The sequence below is a fragment of the Urocampus carinirostris genome, chromosome 13 (assembly GCF_059441175.1).
Source record: "Urocampus carinirostris isolate Australia breed hairy pipefish chromosome 13, RoL_Ucar_1.0, whole genome shotgun sequence".
Taxonomy (NCBI): Eukaryota; Metazoa; Chordata; class Actinopteri; order Syngnathiformes; family Syngnathidae; genus Urocampus; species Urocampus carinirostris.
The window spans coordinates 35,218,942-35,237,658 of NC_142361.1; the positions used below are offsets into that span (position 1 = coordinate 35,218,942).

The 18,717-nt window shown below is 42.0% G+C and overlaps 1 protein-coding gene across 1 annotated transcript in view; it reads left to right on the forward strand.

Annotated features, from left to right (window-relative positions):
* Positions 1-18,717, forward strand: part of slc24a3 (solute carrier family 24 member 3) — a 131,797-nt gene that overhangs the window by 81,174 nt on the left and 31,906 nt on the right. The window contains exons 3-5 of the mRNA XM_088351433.1: positions 11,832-11,908; positions 16,193-16,267; positions 17,361-17,445. Of these exons, the coding sequence (XP_088207559.1) occupies positions 11,832-11,908; positions 16,193-16,267; positions 17,361-17,445 (237 nt within the window). The remainder of the gene's footprint in view (positions 1-11,831; positions 11,909-16,192; positions 16,268-17,360; positions 17,446-18,717) is intronic.

The window sequence follows — 18,717 nt, forward strand, 5'->3', positions numbered from 1 at the left end:
TTAGCCTGGCATTCTTTGAAGAGTCTTCAATAAATCCACCCTTAGTGAAAGTCGTGGCTCGCCTTTGTAGCATTTACATTTGACTCGCAGAGTCTCGTGAAAAAGCACTGCTGTGCCGTTAAAACAGCTTCCAGTTGCTTCACTTTTTCAATGCGTTCGTTTTCACTTAGCTTTTTGTAGTTAGTCAGTACCTCTTGATATTACATTATTTGGAAAAAGCCACAGTGTGTCTATCTATCTATCTATGTATCTATCTATCTATCTATCTATCTATCTATCTATCTATCTATCTATCTATCTATCTATCTATCTATCTATCTATCTATCTATCTATCTATCTATCTATCTATCTATCTATCTATCTATCTATCTATCTATCTATCTATCTAGACATATATCTAGACATCTATCCAGACATCTATCTATCTATCTAGACATCTATCTATCTATCTAGACATCTATCTATCTAGACATCTATTTATCTATCTATCTAGACATCTATCTATCCATCTAGACATCTAGACATCTATCCATCTATCTATCTATCTAAACATATATATATATATATATATATATATATATATATATATATATATATATATATATCCCTCTATCTATCTATCTATCCCTCTATCTATCTATCTAGACATCTATCTATCCATCTAGACATCTATATATCTATCTGTCCCTCTATCCGTCTATCTAGATGTCTATCTAAATGTCTATCTAGACGTCTACCTATTTGTCCATCTAGACGTCTATCTATCTATCTATCTATCTATCTATCTATCTATCTATCTATCTATCTATCTATCTATCTATCTATCTATCTATCTATCTATCTATCTATCTGTCTGTCTGTCTGTCTGTCTGTCTATCTATCTATCTATCTATCTATCTATCTATCTATGTAGACATCTAGACATCTAGACATCTATCCATCTATCTAGACATCTATCTATCTAGACATCTATGTAGACATCTATCTAGACATCTATCTAGACATCTATCCAGACATCTATCTATCTATCTAGACATCTATCTATCTAGACATCTATCTATCTAGACATCTATCTATCCATCTAGACATCTAGACATCTATCCATCTATCTATTTATCTAGACATCTATGTATATATCCATCCCTCTATCTATCTATCTATCTATCTATCTATCTATCTATCTATCTATCTATCTATCTATCTATCTATCTATCTATCTATCTATCTATCTATCTATCTATCTATCTATCTATCTATCTATCTATCTATCTATCTATCTATCTATACATCTATATATCTATCTATCCCTCTATCTGTCTATCTAGATGTCTATCTAGATGTCTATCTAAATGTCTATCTAGACGTCTACCTAGACGTCTATCTATTTGTCTATCTAGACGTCTATCTATCTATCTATCTATCTATCTATCTATCTAGACATCCATCTATCTAGACATCTATCTATCTAGACATCTATCTATCTATCTATCTATCTATCTAGACGTCTATCTAGACGTCTATCTATCTATCTAGACATCTATCTAGACGTCTATCGCGACGTCTCTCTAGACATTTATCTATCTATCTAGACATCTATCTATCTATCTAGACATCTATCTAGACATCTATCCATCCATCTTCAAAACATGTGTTATTTAACCGTAGTTATTGTGAACGTTTTGCGCAAACGTGTCCTTCGTGTGAGAGTTGAGCTTGTTTATGATTGTGTTTACGGAATGTCTGTTTGCAGTTGGAGGAAACCCCATCTGTCCACCACAAGCATGTTTTCCCCGCTGCTCTTAAAACACACAGGACTCCCATTACGCATTTAATGATGTATAGGATTTGAGGGATTCGTCATTCTTTCTCTACTTGTGTCTGCATCAGTACCACACAACTCTTACGTAATGCTTGTGGTATTATGCAAGGGGGAGGGTGGAAGGATGGAGGGGGGGGGGGTGACTGTTGTGTCTTTCCCTGAAGTGACAAGCCGCCCGTCTCTGCTTGGGTCAATCCACGTTGATCTCATGCAGCTCGGGGATTTGGCAGCTGACTTCACCCCAACACGCTAGATTTTTTTTTTACCACTCTGCACTCTGGATGCGAAACACTCAAGATGAGTTGATATCATGTGGATTTTTCCCAATTATTTGTTGATTGTAGAGATTTTTCGCTGATGTAGTCATTTTTTGTTTTGGATGGATGGATGGATTGACTGAAGAATGGATAATTGGATAGACAGATGAACAGAAGGATGAATGGACAGACGGACCGGCACAAAGACAAGACCCACTTGCGTGCGTTTCTCTTAGTTTTAGTCTTAGTCCGGAGTTACCCGGCTTCAGCGCTGTTAGACAGAGACACAAAAGCCTGTGGGAAACGGAGAGGAGGTGGACTCTCTAACACGAGGTGGTGTAACCCTGGGCACAAAGATTTCCATCTGCTGTAGGGACGTCGTACTTTGGGACTAGCGTGTGACGTCATCCACTTTGTTGCTAAACTACAACACAGCACCCCGAGGCCATCCTGTTAATCTGTTAATAAACAACACAAAGATACTGCTTGAAGTATGAATTTCCCTACGGGGATGAATAAAGTATCCATCCATCCATCCATCTATATACATATCTATGTATCTATGTATCTATCTATCTATCTATCTATCTAGACATCAATCTATCTATCTCTATCTAGACATCAATTTATCTATCTATCTCTATCCAGACATATATCTATCTATATCCATCTAGACATCAATGTATCTATCTATCTATCTCTATCTATCTAGACATCAATTTATCTATCTATCTCTATCTATCTAGACATCAATTTATCTATCTATCTATCTCTATCTAGACATCAATTTATCTATCTATCTATCTATCTATCCATCCATATCTATCTAGACATCAATTTATCTATCCATCTATCTATCTATCTATCTATCTATCTATCTATCTATCTATCTATCTATCTATCTATCTATCTATCTATCTATCTATCTATCTATCTATCTATCTATCTATCTATCTATCTATCTATCTATCTATCTATCTATCTATCTATCTATCTATCTTATTAGAAAGAAAGAAAAAGGTAGTATACAGGATCTGTAGATCGTTGATCGTGGGGAGCAGGTTACTCAGACGCGGAAGTGGTATTTCCGTGGCAAGCGAAGTCAGTTTCGAGAGCGGGGAAAAACAAATCGCTGGCCGGGACGGGGGAGCAAAAACGTAGTCAAGTTCAGAAAAGGGGTCAGAGCCGGGAAACAGACGGGAATCAGAACAGGAGGGAGTCAGGGTCGAAAGGGCTTGCCTAGCGTGAGCTGACGTTCGCAGACGGACTGACAACGGGAGACAGGAAGACGGGGGTTTGAAAAGAGAAAAGCAGCCAATCAGCGTTGGTGGCAGTTGGCGTGAAAGGAGCCGACTCAGGGGCCTCGCATCAGTAATCATGACACAGGCGGACAGATGGATAGATGTGTACTGTGTTCAGAGCATGGCTGCAGACAGAAAAAATATTGAGAGTAATCAACACTACCCATAAAATAATTGGCTGATCTCTGGCCAGTCTGGAGGAACAAAATCATAAACAACTCTTCTCACCAAAAGCCTCCACCTTTTTGACCTGTTACCATCTCATTGGTGCTATAAGTCCCTTAAAATTAAGACTAACAGGCTTGGAGAGAGTTTGTTCCCCAGGGCTATCACCACCCTAAACAAGCGTACAAAACTTATTGAGTGAATTTCTTTCCATTCTAAATGTTACTGCACTACTTTTCATTGCGCTATTGCTAACGATGCAACTTAGACCAGTCTCCAAACACTACCTTGTAAATATGTTTCTTTTAAAGTCTTTATTGCGTGTTTATCTTGGAGTGGCATGTCTAATTTGTTGCATACAACGTTCCCTACGTTGTTGTCAAAGACAATAAACATATTTCAACTCAATGGACAGATGGAAGCGAGGGTGGATTTATGGACTGAAGGGCGGATGGATGGCAGGAGGGACAGATGGTATGTTGAATTGATGGACAGATGGACATAGGATGGACAAAAAGATGAATGGATAGTCGGACAAATGGGCAGAGGATGGACAGAGGAAATTATGGGTTTTTGGATGGATAGATGGGCAGACAGAGAGAAGTATGTGTTGATGGACAGATAGAAAACATGGGTGGATAGAAAGATGGACTGATGGAAGCAAGGGTATATGGGTGGATGGATGGAATGATGCATGGATGATTGGATAGACACATTAACAGATGGATGAGTGGACGGACAGACAGACGGACAGCTGGATAGATGTGTACTGTGCTAAGAGCATGGCAGGGACAGGAAAACATTTTGAGAGTCATTAATGATACCCAGAAAATACTTATATCCTGTCTACCTGTATGGGTTGATGGATGGATGGATGGATGGATGGATGGATGGATAGAGGGGTGTGTCGGTGTTTGGAAGGAGAGATGTATGGATAATTGGATCAGATAAGTTGCAATGAACGAATGAATGAATATTACCAGAAGAAACAAAATATTCTTAAGGATGATTTTGAGAAAGTGTATTATGCTGTGTGTTTGTCTTTTAATCATCCATCCGTTATCTGCACCGCTTATCCTCAGTAGGGTCACGGGGGTGCTGGAGCCCATCCAGCCATCTCCATGAATTGGTTGCCAGGACACACAGGGACAGACAACTCACTCGCTCATTCACACCTAGGGACAATTTGGACCGGCCAATTGACCTGACATGTTTTTGGAATGTGGGAGTGCCTGATGGAAACCCACAAAAGCACAGGGAGAACATGCAAACTCCATATGGGAAGGCTGTGATAGCTGGACTTGGACCCTGTACTGCGTTTCTTAATACGTGTAATGCATTGGAAATATACATTTTTGTCTGTTACATACAAAACATTTGCAACTACAATGATTTAGAATGAATATAATAGACATATCAAAGGCAGATGTTATCTCACTCATATCAGATTATATCAATGGAAAAATGACTCTGACATCGCAGCAGTGATAAATGCAGAGATTATACATACAAATAATAATAATAATTTCCTTTGTATTGTCATTCTTTGTAACAATGTACACAGAACGAAATGTCGATACACCTGACCCGTTGTAGCGAGTCGGTGCAGCCGCAGCCAACAGAGGGCGCCGCCATTATACCAATTAGGTATGACTCGGCCGAGGCGCGAACCAGCGACCTCCCAGTCTCAAAGCGGGCACACTACCATCTAGGCTACTGAGCTGGTAGATCACTTACATTCACTTACTCACTGACATGGTTTTTTTTTCTGAATACAGTATTTTACAAGATTAGCGCAGTAGGTTAAGTAACTGTCGGCCTGCTCAAATATCTTCCACTGTAATCCTAAATTATGCTTATATACGAATTTTATCAATCTATGACAATAGTCATGAACAGTTTGTGTGCATTACCATTTCAAGTTAGGAAATTAAGGTGGTGCTGTTGTGTGTGTGCATTGATAAATGGAAATACTGTAGTGTGTTCCGTTTCAGGGTAGAGATGTTTCTTTAGGAATTGTCCATGCATACGTTCATCAATTATATTAATATAAGTATTTGAGCCCTACCGATTTACCCACACCTACTTTCAGTTTGCCCCCAACCCTTCTGAATACAGGTTGATATACGTTCAGTTTATAATCTTTGGGGAAAAAAAGAGAGTGTGTGAGAGAGAGAGAGAGAGAGAGAGAGAGAGAGAAGAGCGGGAGGGAAAGAGAAAGAGAGATGGAAAGAGAGAGAGACAAAGGGAGAGAAAGAGAGAGAGAGAGCGATAGAAAAGGCGAGAGAGAGAGAGAGAGAGAGAGAGAGAGAGAGAGAGAGAGAGAAAAGGAGTGAACGGGCGATACGGAGAATGACAGAGAACGGGAGAGACAGAGAAATAGAGAAATAGAGAAAGAGAGAAAATTTGAGAGAAAGAGAGAGAACTGGAGAGAAAAATTTAAAGAGAGAGAACTGGAGAGAAAAGGACAAGGAGAGAGAACAGGAGAGACAAAGAAGAAAAGAGAATGGAAGACAGAACGGGACAGAGATAAAAAGAGAGAACGGGAGAAAGAGAAAGGGAGAAAGAGAGAGAGAGAGAAAAAAGAGAATGGGAGAGAAGGAGAGAGAAAGAGAGAGAGACAGGGAGAAAGAGAGAAAAAAAGAGTGAGAGAGAGAGACACAGATGGACCCATTATCCCTGATTACATATTGCAACGAGCGGTTTCAGGTACTTTCGTGGGGCACTTGTTGTTCTGCCCTGCCTAAAAAGAAATTCACGGTTATGGCCACAACCCATTATCCATGGACCAACTTTTGCTGAAAGCGTGGGCCAAGAGAGCAAATTACCCATTAAAAACCGAACTGCACTTGTGCAGCTGCAAACCATCATCCCCCGATGTTACATACAGTTTGGTATCGTAATACAGTTTGGTATCATAAGGGTTTGTGCAACATAGACAGTACCATTTTATGTTCGTATGAGGTAGTGTGTTTGCAAGAGTTTTCAATTTTTTGTGCGGTGTGTGTTTAGGGTGGTAATGGCTCTGGGGAAGAAACTATCTCTGAGTCTGTTTGTTTTTGTTTTATGTGACCTGTAGCGCTTGCCGGAAGGCAGCAGGTCTAAGAGGTGGTTGTCGGGGTGAGAAAAGTCCTTGATGATGTTTTCTGCTCTGCTGAGGTAGCGAGAGCAGGCAATGTCCTCCAGAGTGGGCAGAGAGCAACCGACGATTTTCTGGGCTGTTTTGATGACCCTCTGGGGCGTTTTCCTGTCTGCTGTTGTGCACCCAGCATACCACACCGTAATGCAGTACGTTGGAATGCTCTCCACTGTGGCTTTGTAAAAGGACACCTGCAGCTGCTGTTTTGGATGGTTTTTCTTGAGCACTCTCAGGAAACGCAGTAGATATATATACATTCATATATATATATATATATATATATATAAATATATATATATATATATATATATATATATATATATATATATATATATTAGGCAGCACGGCGGCGCAGTGGTTAGCGCTTGTGCGGCACAGTTCATGTCATGGGAACCTGTCGTGGGTTCAAATCCAGCTCCAGACTTCCTGTGCGGAGTTTGCATGTTCTCCCCGTGCTTGCGTGGGTTTCCTCCGGGCACTCCGGTTTCCTCCCACGTTCCAAAAACATGCATTTCAGGTGAATTGGCCGCTCCAAATTGTCCCTAGGTGTGAATGAGCGAATGAGTTGTCTGTCCCTGTGTGCCCTGCGATTGGCTGGCAACCAGTTCAGGGTGTCCCCTGCCCACTGCCTGGAAATGGCTGGGATGGGCTCCAGCCCTCCCGCGACCCTAATGAGGATAAGCGGTACGGCTAATGAGATGAGATATATATATATTGTCCTAATCTTCTCCATATGATTCCATTCTCTCCATATTTCATTTATCACTCCACCGCCATCTCGTTCTCTCATCTGTGCTGCTTACGCTTCCTTCGGATAGTTCCGACCACACAAGACAGGCTGCAGGTGCGGTGGCCTGCCTCACCAACTCTTGGCTACACCGGGAGAGAGAATGTCACTGCGCATTGGGTTGCTATCGTGCTGCACAGGCGTACAAAAACACACACAAGGCAACAAACAGGAAGTCGAGTAGACACACAGTGGAGCGAGACAAGCAAATCCCTAAGACACACACAACCACTGGGTGGGTCATGCTGGGCTGGAGCTATTTTTAACCCAACGGCTCGTATGCACACTAAAATGTAACCGCAAAGGTACCTCATGGAATCCTAGTGTATTTTGTCCTGATTGGATGCGGCAGATTTTAGGTATCAAACAATACTCAATTAATAGTGTTTGTTGTCCTAATCAGTGTGAAACAATATTTCTCTGACTGCAAACAATACACGACATTTGCAAAAGGTAATGAAAGATCAGGGTTGGGTAGGGTTACTTTAACTGGATTACTTTCGATGACTTTTGGATTACTCCAATACCAAATATGCTCATAAAAGACAAAAAAAACTAAATCTGAATAAAATGATGACTCACAACACGTGGTAAGCTTTCTCTCCTGGCTTTGATCTCTTTGATCTCCAATAAAACTAACATAAAATGCGACAGAAACAAAATGAAAATAAATCCAAACAGCTTGCCAATATCATTTTTGCCGTTTAGTTTCTTTTGTCTTTTATTAGCATATTTGGTATTGGAGTAATCCAAAAGTAATTGAAAGTAATCCAGTTAAAGTAACCCTACCCAACCCTGTGAAAGATAACAAGCTCTCAGCAAAGGTTCTTTTGGTTATTTGCTTGGAGATGGTCGAAAAGACGCAACACAAATATTATGATTATTTGTCAGGCACAACATTAATTGTATCGATATTTATTAGACAGATAGTAGCAAAATGGTCATGATTTGTCAACTGCCCTCACCTGCGCTCACCCTTTCAGCCCCAGATGCCACTCGTTCCCTAATTAGTCCTCCTTTTATTTAAGCATGTCTTTCTTGTTCTGGTCAGTCCGTCAGCAAACCTCAGCACATGCAAGGCAAGCAGTTTTGACTCTGGCTCCCGTTCTATTCCCGACCTTTCTTGTATCCTGTTTGGATCCCCTGTCCCTGGCTTTCCGATTGTCTCTGATGCCCTGACTTGTTCCGAACCCTATCTACGCTCCGTCTCCTGTCCCTGCTGCCCGTCGATACATGAATGAACTTATTTCCACTGTTGCCTTCCCTGATCTTGGTACCAATTAATTCATAAAATTAAAATATATACACAACCATACGAAATAATTTTGCTACTTTTAATGATTATTTTCTGTATCTCTTATTTGAGAAATAATTTTAAAATACAGACGCTGCCCTACTTACAAACGAGAGGTTCCGGATGATCGTTTGTAAATTGAATTCGTTCGTAAGTTGCTTCAGTGCTATATTTTGTATGTTTAAGGTTTATACAAGTATGTTAAAGTAATCTGTATTGTTTTGTACTAAAAATTAAAATTTCATCTAAGAATATGCTCTATAAAGATCAATAAAGTTGAGTTTAACTTACTTTCGGGAGATGAGCTTCAAGAGGTCCTCCTCCGTGGTAAAAAGTGTCCGAAAAAAGCGATCCAACCATTTTCTCAACCGTATCAAGTTACCATATTCCACTTTCATTTCAAAAGAAACGCCTTGCCTCTAACTCACAGCAATGTCCGGATATTTTTCGACATCCCGAAAAAAATGTTCTTATCTACCGTTTTTTCAAATGATCGTAAGTAGGGGAGCGTCTGTATAGCAGATTGGGAAAAATATATTTAAAATTAGTAAATTCCCCTGCCAACCAGGTCATTATCTCATGCAGTGTATATACATACACAGGGTTGGGTAGGATTACTTTAACTGGATTACTTTAAATTACTTTTGGATTACTCCAATACCAAATATGCTAATAAAAGACAAAAGAAACTAAATATGAATAAAATGACAAAATTTTGTGCAGGCTCGGGGAGTAACGGAATACATGGAACGGCAAAAATGATGTTTTATTTTCATTTCGTTTCTGTCGCACTTTTATGTTAGTTTTGCCGGAGATCAAAGAGATCAAAGCCAGGAGAGAAAGCCCACCATGTGTTGTGAGTCATCATTTTATTCATATTTAGTTTCTTTTGTCTTTTATTAGCATATTTGGTATTGGAGTAATCCAAAAGTAATTGAAAGTAATCCAGTTAAAGTAACCCCACCCAACCCTGTACATACAGTACACCCTATACATTGTTAATGTGGTAAAGGAGTATTTTAGCTGCAAATGTCATTTCATAAATGCAATATCTATAGGTTTATGGAGTACCTTTTCCATCAACCAGCACTTCACTGATTGCAATAAAAAGCTCATCTCATCTCATCTCATTAGCTGCACCGCTTATCCTCAGTAGGGTCGCGGGGGTGCTGGAGCCCATCCCAGCAATCATCGGGCAGTGGGGAGGGGACACCCTGAACTGGTTGCTAGCCAATCGCAGCGTCAAAAAGCTATTGGACGATTATAAAACCCTTTTTCAATTATTTTAGCACAGCTGAAAACAGTTTAAATGGTTAGGTCAGTTGTCTGGCTTCTCTATCTGTGGGGTAGTTGAGTTCCTGAAGCATCCCATTTGTGGGTGAGATTAAAGTTTGGGAATGGTCCGAGAAAGAGAACTGTCCCACTAGTCTTTTCTTCATCCATCCATCCACCATTATCTGTACCGCTTATCCTCAGTAGGGTCGCGGGGGGTGCTGGAGCCCATCCCAGCTGTCTTCGGGCAGTGGGCAGGGGACACCCTGAACTGGTTGCCAGCCAGTCACACGGCACAGAGGGACAGACAATTCGCTCACTCATTCACACCTAGGGACAATTAGGACTGGCCAATTAACCTGACATGCATGTTTTTGGAATGTGGGAGGAACCCACACAAGCACAGGGAGAACATGCAAACTCCACACTGGAGGTTCGATTTCATGACCTCAGAACTGTGCCTCACACACGCTAAGCACTGCTGCCCTAGTCTTTTCTTGTTCTAAGAAATTAAGGCAATCGCCAAGAATCTGGATACATTTTACAATTTTGTGTACTACTCGTTTCAGGGAATTGCAGAGTACAGAGAGAAGTGGGGGGACCATGCTGAACAACCAAGCAAGAAGAGTAAAGTCAAGTCATGTTTATTATATAGCCCTTAATCACAGAGTCTCAAAGGGCTGCACAGATCAAAGACTATTGCAAACTACAGACTATGACACCATTCCCTGATCTAAAACCTACATGAGGGCAAATAATACACAGATATTATCAACATCAAATACAGGTTGTTCATATGCTAGAGAATAGAAGTTTGTTTTAAGCTTAGATTTAAACATTTCCACTTAGGTTACGGATCGAATCTTAGGGGGAAGAGCATTCCACAGCACGAATGGAGAACGCTCTCGAACCTGCGGATTTCTTCTTGGCTCTTGGGATCACTAGTAGACCAGCATTTTCAGAGCAAAGGTTCCGGACCAGAACATAGGGTGAAATTAAATGTAAAAGATATGAGGGAGCAAGTCCATGTATGATTTTGTAAAATAATAAGAGAACCTTGAAATCACATCTTAAGCTGACAGGGAGCCAATGCAGTTTAGCTAAAATCGGGGTCATGTGATCAAACCTTCTTGTCTGAGTTAAAAGCCTCGCTGCAGCATTTTGTACCAGCTAAGGGCTCTTGATTTTGGACTTCGGGAGACCGGAGAGTATTGCATTACAGTCATCGAGACGGGAGGTAACACGCATGAATTATAACAACGAAATTGGACGTGGCACTCCAGTTCCACATTTTACAGTGAGGATAAGGAAAACAAAGAGATAAAGGAACAAAGAAGATGTTTGTACTGTCCTTGTTGTCTTGTTGTATAGGCTTTGTTTTCCTCCGGGGGGGGGGGGGGGGGGGGGGTGGTGGTGGTGTATGAGGGGGTGAGGGACAGACAGAGATGGCCGGATCCAACTAGATGTTTGATCTTACTGTACACACGGTCCAGTGTTTTTTTCCCTATAACCATTAGTGGACGTTTACATAATCCATTACAAGTACTCCTTGAGGGTGTTCAATAAATACGGTTTCAACAGCTAAGGGACAACAAACAAGCCAAGCGTGGAAGCATTTGCTGCTAATAGAAACACAGCACTCAAGATTAGTACTTCCTAATTAATCCTCGACTGCTTTGCTCATTGATGATTTATTTGCAGCTAACCTGTTCGGCGTTACTGTATGGATGTCCTCTCTCGCTCTAGTAGCCTATCGCCCCCTGTTGTTTTATTGTTGTTGTTTTCTTCTTCTGCAGCTATTCACGAGTTCCCCCGAGATTACTTCACAAACCAGGAGCGTATCGATGGAGCTGTGGGATTGCATGTCCTCTGCGTGAGTGTCTTTAAACTGAACTGCTTTCTACATGCGATGATATATTGATCTGCTATCCAGTAGCCTCCCTATTTGTTTGTTACCTAGTGAGTTGGCTGTGTTTTTTCAACTCATTACTTGTTTTCAAATTCAGCACACAAAGTAGACCCAATCGCGGAACGTTTTCTCACAATTTTATTGAAAGGAAGAGGAAGGGCAGCTTGCTAGACGCGGTAAGCAAGTCGCTCTCGCACTCGGATTGTTATCCAAATACGGAAGTGGATGGCGGTGTCAGGGACGGAAAAACGGGTCGGTAGCTGGGACAGGAAGAGCAAAAACGTGGTCGGTGTCGGAAACGAGTTGTAAGCCAAGACCGGAGAGTAGTCAGGATCAAAAATGGGTCGTAGCCGGAGACAAACGGGAGCAAAAACGGGACAGGCGGGAGTCAGGGTCGAAAAAGGCTTGCCTTGTATAAACAGAGGTTCGCAGACGGACTGACATCAAATTGATACATCATCCTGCCCATTTTGATCTTTTTATTCAAATCTAGGGATAAAACTGTTAACTGAGTGTGTTCCTTTCAAGAAAAGATGACAAAGTCCCATCAAAATCAGGACCCAATTGCGTCACGTTTACCACAAGTTTTATTGAAAGAGGAAGGGCTGCGCCCACGATCCGGTGTTCGCTGGACGCGGGAAGAAAGTCGCTTTCGCACTCGAATTGTGATCCGAATACGGAAGTGGATCTTCCGTAGCGAGCGATGGCGGTGTCAGGGACGGAAAAACAGGTCAGTAGCCGGGACAGGAAGAGCAAAAATGTGGTCGGTGTCGGAAACGAGTTGTAAGCCAAGACGGGAGAGTAGACGTAGTCAGGATCAAAAATGGGTCGTAGCCGGAGACAAACAGGAGCAAAAACGGGACAGGCGGGAGTCAGGGTCGAAAAAGCCTTGCCTTGTATAAACAGAGGTTCGCAGACGGACTGACATCAAATTGATACATCATCCTGCCCATTTTGATCTTTTTATTCAAATCTAGGGATAAAACTGTATTCCTTTCAAAAAAAGATGACAAAGTCCCATCTACATCGTTTAGTCGGAGAGGGATGACGTTTCATGCTCACCCAAAGGAACGCCAGAACAAAATCAGGACCCAATTGCGTCACGTTTTATTGAAAGAGGAAGGGCTGCGCCCACAATCCGGTGTTTGCTGGACGCGGGAAGAAAGTCGCTTTCGCGCTCGAATTGTGATCGGAATACGGAAGTGGATCTTCCGTAGCGAGCGATGGCGGTGTCAGGGACGGAAAAACAGGTCGGTAGCCGGGACAGGAAGAGCAAAAATGTGGTCGGTGTCGGAAACGAGTTGTAAGCCAAGACGGGAGAGTAGACGTAGTCAGGATCAAAAATGGGTCGTAGCCGGAGACAAACGGGAGCAAAAACGGGACAGGCGGGAGTCAGGGTCGAAAAAGGCTTGCCTTGTATAAACAGAGGTTTGCAGACGGACTGACATCAAATTGATACATCATCCTGCCCATTTTGATCTTTTTTTTCAAATCTAGGGATAAAACTGTATTCCTTTCAAAAAAAGATGACAAAGTCCCATCTACATCGTTTAGTCGGAGAGGGATGACGTTTCATGCTCACCCAAAGGAACGCCAGAACAAAATCAGGACCCAATTGCGTCACGTTTTATTGAAAGAGGAAGGGCTGCGCCCACAATCCGGTGTTTGCTGGACGCGGGAAGAAAGTCGCTTTTGCACTCGAATTGTGATCCGAATACGGAAGTGTATCTTCCGTAGCGAGCGATGGCGGTGTCAGGGACGGAAAAACAGGTCAGTAGCCGGGACAGGAAGAGCAAAAATGTGGTCGGTGTCGGAAACGAGTTGTAAGCCAAGACGGGAGAGTAGACGCAGTCAGGATCAAAAAAGGGTCGTAGCCGGAGACAAACGGGAGCAAAAACGGGACAGGCGGGAGTCAGGGTCGAAAAAGGCTTGCCTTGTATAAACAGAGGTTCGCAGACGGACTGACATCAAATTGATACATCATCCTGCCCATTTTGATCTTTTTATTCAAATCTAGGGATAAAACTGTTAACAGAGTGTATTCCTTTCAAAAAAGATGACAAAGTCCAATCTACATCGTTAAGTCAGAGAGGGATGACGTATCATGCTCACCCAAAGGAACGCGACCATGATTCTCAGGACCAGAACGAAATCAGGACCCAATTGCGTCACGTTTACCACAAGTTTTATTGAAAGAAAGAGGAAGGGCTGCGCCCACGATCCAGTGTTCGCTGGATGCAGGAGGCAAGTCGTTCTCGCACTCCGATGGTGATCTGAATACGGATGTGGATCTTCCGTAGCGAGCGATGGCGGTGTCAGGGACGGAAAAACAGGTCGGTAGCCAGTAGGGAGAGCAAAAGCATGGTCGGTGTCGGAAACGAGTTGTAAGCCAAGACGGGAAAGTAGACGTAGTCGGGATCAAAAATAGGTCGTAAGACGGGACGAGAGAGCAGACATGGTCAGGATCAAAACAGGTCGTACCCAGAGACAAACGGGAGCAAAAACGGGACAGATGAGAGTCAGGGTCGAAAGAAGGCTTGCCTTGAATCAACAGAGGTTCGCAGACGGACTGACAACAGGGGATTGACAGGACTGGGTTTAAATAGAACCCAATCAGACCAAAGTCGAAGATAAAAATCTGAACAAACGGTTGCCGAATTCCCACTTGTAAGGGCTTCATGAGAGCGAGCACATTTATTTTAATTAACAGGCACCGCTCATGTCTCCTGAGTGTTCAGTTGCATAACAATGCTATGAATATGGAACATACATCATGTGCCCTATAAAAGGAAATGTATCAAACATGCAGATGTGTTTGAATGAGAAATTTGTTTTTTGAGTCGACGAGAGAGAAGGTGAAATGTGAAAATGCTCAAAAGGAGTGCCTGAAATGACGTCCGCCCGGGTGGCCGACAACTTTTTCAAGAAAAAAATAAAAAAAACGAAAGATTTTTTTTTCAAATCAAACATTTGCTTTTTTCCGATTTCGAAATCTTCGTTCGGTTATTTCGGAATTTCGGTTTGTTTGGCAATTTGCATACTCAGCGGCCAATCAGAAGGAACAACTTCCTGCTTCCGGATTTTCCCGAGCCTTATAAGGTCGTACATATGCATATCTCATCTCGTCTTATCTCATCAGCTGTACCGCTTATCCTTATTAGGGTCGCGGGGGGGCTGGAGCCCATCCCAGTTGTCTCCGGGCAGTGGGCAGGGGACACCCTGAACTGGTTGCCAGCCAATCGCAGGGCCATATGCATATCATTTTCCAAATTAGACGTACAGAGAACACAAGAAAAATGGAGAAGTGATTAGGAATCAAGCCAAAACCTCAGCTCCAGAAGAAATGTCTGTGTCATGTTTTCCTTCTACAGAACCCATATCATTTTCCATTATCATACATTTTTGAAAAAGAGGCCGAGAGCCACTAGAGAGCACGAAAAAGCCGCATGAGGCTACAGAGCCGTCTGTTTCCACCTTAAACCATTTGATACATTGAGACTTCAAGTTAATATAACAAGAAGTAAAAAAGTAAATAACTACATATAAATATTTGGATAATCATTAGCCGCATTAATTAGGACTAAATCATTAACAGGATAAAATAATAATGTGGACCCAAATGCGTAACGTTTCACACACTTTATTAAAGGATCAGGGAGAGAGGAAAAAAACAATGATCTGGTGCTCGCTGGGCAGGTGGAACAGGAAACCCTCACAGCCGGTGACAGGTGGCGAGGCGGACAGCCAGCGCCGGAGAGCAGAGCGTGGTCGTGGATCGAAGCAAGTCGGATAACCGGGACAGGAGAACAAAGCGTGGTCGGGAATTTGAAGCAAGTCAGGGAACCGGAGACGATCGGGAAGCCCGGGGCAGGGGATCGATAGCAGGAATCAGGGGGAAGGATTCAGGCAGGAAGGTGAGGGGTGCAGGCAGGTCACAGGATGCAGGAACAGGTGGGAATCAAAACAGGAGCCAGAGTCAAAAGTGCTTGCCTTGCATGTGCTGAGGTTTGCTGACGGACTGACCAAGAGTGACCGGAAAGGAAACGCTTAAAAAGGAAGAAGGATAACTAGGAAACGAGTGGCAGCTGGGGCTGAAGGCGTGAGCGCGGGCAACTGACAGGACGTGACAGATTTGATGATTAAAATATTAAAAATAGTACAACTTGAATAACTCATTATAACTATACGCAGTGACACATTTGAATATCACAAAAACAAATATGTTCTAAAACTGATATGTATTTTCAGACAGTCTATATGTTTTATGCCCTGGCACTTGTGTGTGATGACTACTTCGTCCCTTCCTTGGACAAGATATGTGAGGTAAGTGACACAATTTACTTTTGTTTTTTGAAACCGTTTTAGATATTACCGTATTTTCCGCACTATAAGGCGCACCTAAAAGCCTTTATTTTTTTCAAAAGCTGACCATGCGCCTTATAATACAGTGCGCCTTATATATGGATCAATGGTGTGTCGCAAAGTCTTGCAACTAATGCAGCAGCCGCCGACTAGATTTTCCCCCGAACGCAAAGTAGTCCGCGGTGTATGCTGGGATTTATTTACCGGCGTTTCATTGGCTAACCAATGTGTCAATCATCATTTTAATCGATCACTATTGGCTAAAGTTATTCGGAGGTAAAGGGGGCGGATCCTTTTTGTCATTTACAGGCTGGCATAGGCTAAAGAGGCAAAACAAAGCCTGCAATTGGCCGAAAAAGATGAATGTGAATAGCAAGTTGGGTTGGCGGCATAGAGAAAACAGTATTTTACTATTCTGTACTGTATTTGTAAATATTTTACTCTCCTGGATTTAATACACTCACGGATATAAGAGGACCATGGTTGCACATTATTATTGAACACAACGACTTCGGTGAGCTACTCCGGCTATATATTTTCCCTGTATCTTGTTTCAGTGAACTCGATGTTTCTGTGATAAGCGCTGCAGATCATGGATGGAATGGAGTGTCTATTTTTAAATTAAACTCAATTCCAAGTGTTTATTGTCATATGCACAGTAAAGTTGCGAGCGAAAAAGAAAATAGAAACTGAGGAACGGTTGGCATTTCTTGAATCCCAAGACTTTAACCTTCCGAATGATGGAACGATGCATTTGAGTGACATCGTACGGACACCGCATCCGCACGTGTTCTCGACACGTATTTGCGTCTTTGCAAGCGTTGGGAATGTTAAGGGGGTAATAAGTTGGACTGAACTATCTGACTGTTTTGTCCATGTTCCCATTGTAGCGCCTTATAATCCGGTGCGTCTTATGTATGTCAAATATAGGACCAAAAACAATTTTTTCAGGGTGCGCCCTATAACCCGGTGCGCCTTATAGTGTGGAAAATACGGTACTGGGGAAAAATAATCTCTTCTCTCTTACTTTTATACGGGTTTCCTTTTTCACTAGCGCCTTCATCTGAGTGAGGATGTCGCAGGGGCAACCTTCATGGCTGCAGGAAGTTCAGCGCCTGAACTCTTCACTTCGGTTATAGGTGAGGTTCACACACAAGCGCACATCATCAGTACATCCGGTACTTCTCAAATTCATTTTTAAAATGGCGTCATTATTCACAGTGAGTTAAGTGACAATAATTAAATCACACAACACGCAGGTAGCTGTTTAAAACCTTCAAGAGGTGTTTAATAATGCATGATGGAAATAGTTTGGTGCATGCTTTCAAGCAAATACCAAAGTGTCATTGGTACATATCTTAATTCATTTAAAATATGGTTATGGTTTCCAGAACCCTTACATGATAGTTACTTTAGGTAGGTAGATTGATGGGTAAATAGATGGGTAGATAGATAGATGGGTAGGTAGGTAACTGGATAGACTAAGAGGTGGATAGATGAAAAAGGAGATAGGTTGGTATGTAGGTATGTAGGTAGGTAGATAAGTAGGTAGGTAAGTATATGAATAGTTTGGATAGGTAAGTAGATGGATAGATGAGTAGGTAGATGGTAGATTGATAGGTAAGCATGGGCTGATAGGTCTGGATGAATGGATGGATGCGTGGGTAGGTAAATAGATAGAAGGGTACATAGATATATGGGTATATAGATAGATGGGTAGGTAGGTAGCTGGATAAACAAAGAGGTGGATAGATTAATAGATGAAAAAGGAGATGGGTAGGTAGGTAGGTACAAGAATAGATTGGATAGGTAAATAGATGGATAGATGAGTAGGTAGATGGTAGATTGATAGGTACTCATGTGGGTTGGTAGGTTTTGATGAATGGATGGATGGATGGATGGGTAGGTCAATAAATAGATGGGTACATAGATATATGGGTACATAGATAGATGGGTAGGTAGGTAGGTAGCTGGATAGACAAAGGGGTGGATAGATTAATAGATAAAAAAGGAGATGGGTAGGTAGGTAGGTAGGTAGGTAGGTAGGTAGGTAGGTAGGTAGGTAGGTAGGTAGGTAGGTAGGTAGGTAGGTAAATATAAGAATAGATTGGATAGGTATGTAGATGGATAGATGAGTAGGTAGATGGTAGATTGATAGGTACGCAGGTGGGTTGGTAAGTTTAGATGAATAGATTAATGGATGGGTAGGTAAATAGATAGATGGGTACATAGATATATGGGTACATAGATAGATGGGTAGGTAGGTAGCTGGATAGACAAGGAGGGGGATATATGAATAGATGAAAAAGGAGATGGGAAGGTAGGTAGGTAGGTAGGTAGGTAGGTAGGTAGGTAGGTAGGTTAGTCGGTCGGTCGGTTGGTAGGTAAGTATAAGAATAAATGGAATAGGT